Source organism: Cupressus sempervirens, chromosome 6 (assembly GCF_028749045.1).
Source record: "Cupressus sempervirens isolate cs-2001-9-10 chromosome 6, ASM2874904v1, whole genome shotgun sequence".
Taxonomy (NCBI): domain Eukaryota; kingdom Viridiplantae; phylum Streptophyta; class Pinopsida; order Cupressales; family Cupressaceae; genus Cupressus; species Cupressus sempervirens.
Window position 1 is genome coordinate 424135533 of NC_143123.1, and position 4182 is coordinate 424139714.

General features: G+C 33.9%; 1 protein-coding gene across 1 annotated transcript; it reads right to left on the bottom strand.

Moving 5' to 3' along the window:
• Window positions 1-1286: 1286 nt before the first annotated feature.
• On the bottom strand, window positions 1287-3791 carry LOC149552861 (uncharacterized). The gene is made up of 2 exons (XM_089788390.1): window positions 3260-3791; window positions 1287-2676 (listed from the first exon to the last, which is right to left on the bottom strand). Exons 1-2 carry the CDS (start codon window positions 3339-3341, stop codon window positions 2234-2236), a joined length of 525 nt encoding a protein of 174 aa, XP_089644516.1. The 5' UTR covers window positions 3342-3791; the 3' UTR covers window positions 1287-2233.
• Window positions 3792-4182: the final 391 nt, after the last annotated feature.

A 4182-nucleotide genomic window follows, 5' to 3' on the forward strand; every position in this document is an offset into this window, starting at 1 on the left:
CAACCACCTTAAACAAGTTTTACAAAGACAAAGATAAGTACTAACAAATACATAAAATTTTAAGAAAGTACTAAAGATTGATAACTTGTAAGATATTGAGCATCTAGTAGAAAAACATGTTACACAAGATCATAACTCCTTGAAATAAGAGCATGCATATCATGATGTCTTAGACTATTTAAAGATGCCTACAACACAATGGTGAATTGTGAGCCTCTTACCCAAGAGATCTTGGGTTCGAATCTACTTGACTACTTAAAAATAATACATAAAGATGCCTCTAGAAATATAAGCTTACGAAATGTGTTTTAACAATTTGAGATCGCATTGAAAAAGATAAATAATTTAAAATCACCTTTAATCAACTTTCAAATTGCTAAATGGATTGATGCAAATATGTTTCCTTCAACCCTAATACATTTTTAAAATTCTAATGTAACCTCAATTCTTAATATTGTTTAGTTTGATAAATGATTTGCAAAAATAATCAAAATTATTACATATATGATAAAATCACATTTCTTAATTTCAAGTCATTATTAATTTATTGTTAAAATTAAACTACACGCCAATAGTAAAAATCAAAATTTGTTAAATACAAAAGTTTACTATTTATTTTGTTAAAAACGAAATCAATTATTCACACTAAACAAACAAGTTTTAAAACCACCTATTAATAGCTCCCTCTTGTAATTGCTTGGTTCAAATAAATATAGAAAAATTAATAGTAAATATCATTTATATTTGTTGTTCTCCTCAACTTCAGCTTCTTTTGCTATGAAATTTGATTAGAAATTTTATTGAAATTATCTCCGAGAAAAAATGTGGAATCGAATCACGAATGAAAAGAATTATCTGAAGGAATCGAATCGATGAATCTTAAGACGATAAGGATGAATAATATGAAGGAATCAAGTCAATGAATCGCAAAACAACAATAACGGTGTTTATACTTCCAGCACACAGAATATAATTCGAGCATCTACTACTCATCAACAATACATCCATGACGCCCTCTTTTGATCCAAAAAACCATTCAAAACATCTTGTGTTTCAACAGATTCTCATATTCCCTTAAAATCTGTACATCTATCAATAAAAAAAAATATCCCTCAAAATCAGTTGATTACCCCAAGACATCAATACGTTAATGGCTACTCTTCAATACGTAATGGTTTCCATAAACAAGGGCTTGAATACATTGACTGCGCATTTAAGAAAATTTGCAACTACGAGTAAAAGAACAAAAACAAGGGCTTTTGATTGAGAATTCAAAGAAAAACCTGTTACTCAAACTTCAGAAATCAATAAACAAACATTTGCTCCAAAAGATTGTACACAGATCGACTGCTGACACTAAATAGAATGGAGATACAAGGTCTCCTCGATTTGATTTCTTTCCTAAGCAGAATATCTATCAAAATCATGAATCCCAAATACCTAATTGGAAAGGATGATTTCTTATCAGAAATAATGAATCCTAAATTCGAGTTCTGTCTAGGCAGAGGCCCTTCTGAGATGCCAAATATCTGCCTAAACCATGAATCCCAAATTCCCAATATACAAACATGATTTTCTATCACAATCATGAAATGCCAAAAATACCCAATACAAATTGTTCATTTCTTCTGAAAAACCATGAATCCCAAATACGCAATACAAATTGATGTTTTCGTATCAAAACCAAGAATCCCAAACGCCCAATACAAAACGATGATTCCAAACTGTATATATCTTCATTAAATGTTCTCGCTCTTCAAGATCAGCTATCTCCAATACAAAACTCAGTTATCCCATTTTAAATATTCTCACAGCAGGAGATCAGATGGTAGACAGCCCTCAAACAAACCCCAAAGTCGCCAAGGGAAATCTCAACATCCTGAAGTAGGATTCAAATCCACCATTCAGAGAACTCTCCCATCAGGAATTAGAACATCATCATGGAAGAATTTGAGCTCATAATCTTACGAGAAGAAACGTAATTCCATTCCAATACTCTGAAATTCCTCCCCTCAGACATTGGAACATCATCTTGGAAGAATTGGTTGACATGATCATACTATTCGCCTTGTAAGATGAAACCTTCCAGATTTGAGTTCCATCATGATGATAGATCATGAGTGTGATTCGAACCTTTGATTCAAACATTCATATCACCATATAATCCATGAACAACACTATCTTGATTGTAATAATCCTCCAGATTCTTTTACTTGAGCTTTTATATTCCCTCTTAAGTAGCATCTGAACCAGAGTCGTTGCCCCTACTTCTAGAAGAAAGATTTCTCCAAAACCCCACATAACTCTTGCCCACTACATCTTCCCAAAACTTCTCAGTACTGACATAACGCCGATCAACAACCAGGGAATTCAGCTTGTGCATGGACCTCAACAATTCATCCTGAGAAGAAGAAGAAGAATCTTCTGTGTCTGAGTCTTCATAATGAACTACCTTCATCTGCTGAACTGCTTTGCTCCTCTGTCTTTTAGCCCTTTTAAAGGCCTTTTTCAAGAGACCTACAGGCAGCCTCACAAAGGCCAGAAAAGCCAGACTGAGCAGAGCACAGGGGCAACAAACTACTGCTGCACACTCAGCTGTGGTACCACCTGCCACTTCACCAAATCTGCGACTTTTTCCACCCTCCATTCCTTCATTCCCACAATCCTGGACCACAACTGCTACAGGAAAACAACATTTATCAGAAAACAACTTTTAGGGCTAAATTTGTCACAATAGCCATATGAAAGAAAAGTTTCTTGTTCATGACATTATTTTCTAATGGGTATTCACTTTTAACAAAAGTATACTCTAGAAACATTACAATTGAGTAGAAGATTATGAAAAACTCCGTGACTTAAGTCAGTATTTGCTTGCATATTTGCTAGTTAATGGCGGTATTTTTCTGATGGGTCTTCAGTTTAACATAAGATTTGTCTACCAACATTACAGTTGAGTTAAAGATTATGAAAACCTCCATGAATTTAGTCAGTATTTGCTTGCATATTTGCTAGTTAATGGCGGTATTTTTCTAATGGGTCTTCAGTTTACCATAAGATTTGTCTAGCAACACTACAGTTGAGTTGAAGATTCTGATTAAACTCTCTGAAAAACAGGGCGATATGTAATACAAATGTGAATGATATTGCGGTAGTCATTTCACTCACAAATTCTACCTAAACACATCCCAAATCATACAATTTAAGGGCGCCATGAAGAAGGAAGCCATAAATAAATGATATTTGCCGAGAAAACCCATACCTGATTGGAAGTAGCTGATGTCAGACGCTCCTGTAACAGAATTGGGCGTTCTTGAGCTGGGTTTGTGAAGAATTTCTGACATAATCAAAGCAATCCCAACAACCAAATTGACGGTTCGAGTCCCTGAACTCCTATAATGAATGCATCTTCAGCCTGATAAAATTACTGTTGATTCCTGACACGAGCAATTTCTTCCTTGTATTGACTCAAATTTACCGAAAAACAGATTGACCCTCTAGAAAATATTGACTCTGAGCCACATCTTTAAAACAAAAGAGGGAAGCAGGTGGAGCCGTCTTACCCACAAACAACTTGCAGAAAATATTGAGACTCTGAGCCACATCTTTATGTGGTGATCTGACTCATTCAAAATATCTAATTTCTTTCCTCCTGTGACTCACTTTTGTTATTCAAACTAACTGCCACGATTTTCCTCCATGGTCCACAGCTTTCAGTTTTTTATATTTCTCTTGGCCAATCAAAAATAACAACTTCAATTTAAAACGAAATCTTAATGTTATATCCCCCAACTTGCTTCTTTTTACAACACAACTTGGAAAAAGTATTTTATTTAGTATTAATTGTCTACTGGTTCCAATGATGGGTGAGTTAGGTGGATACTATTATAATTTGATTTGATATGAAATTTGCTCGTTTAGATGTGATGTTTAAAAATATTAAGTTGTTATAATTGTCATTTAAGCTTTATGTTTACAAGTGTTTAGGGCAACCTATTGGTTTTACATCAATAATTAAAGGGATGTGGATGATGATGGAAGACGTGTGTAAAAAAATATATGGAAATGAATTTGTCAAAATTTACTAGTGTCCTTATATGATTTGTATTGTTTTAATTTCTATTTAGGTGAAATGAGTCAGTTGTTGCTCATATTTGAGTGACAACTACATCAAAATGTCCAATT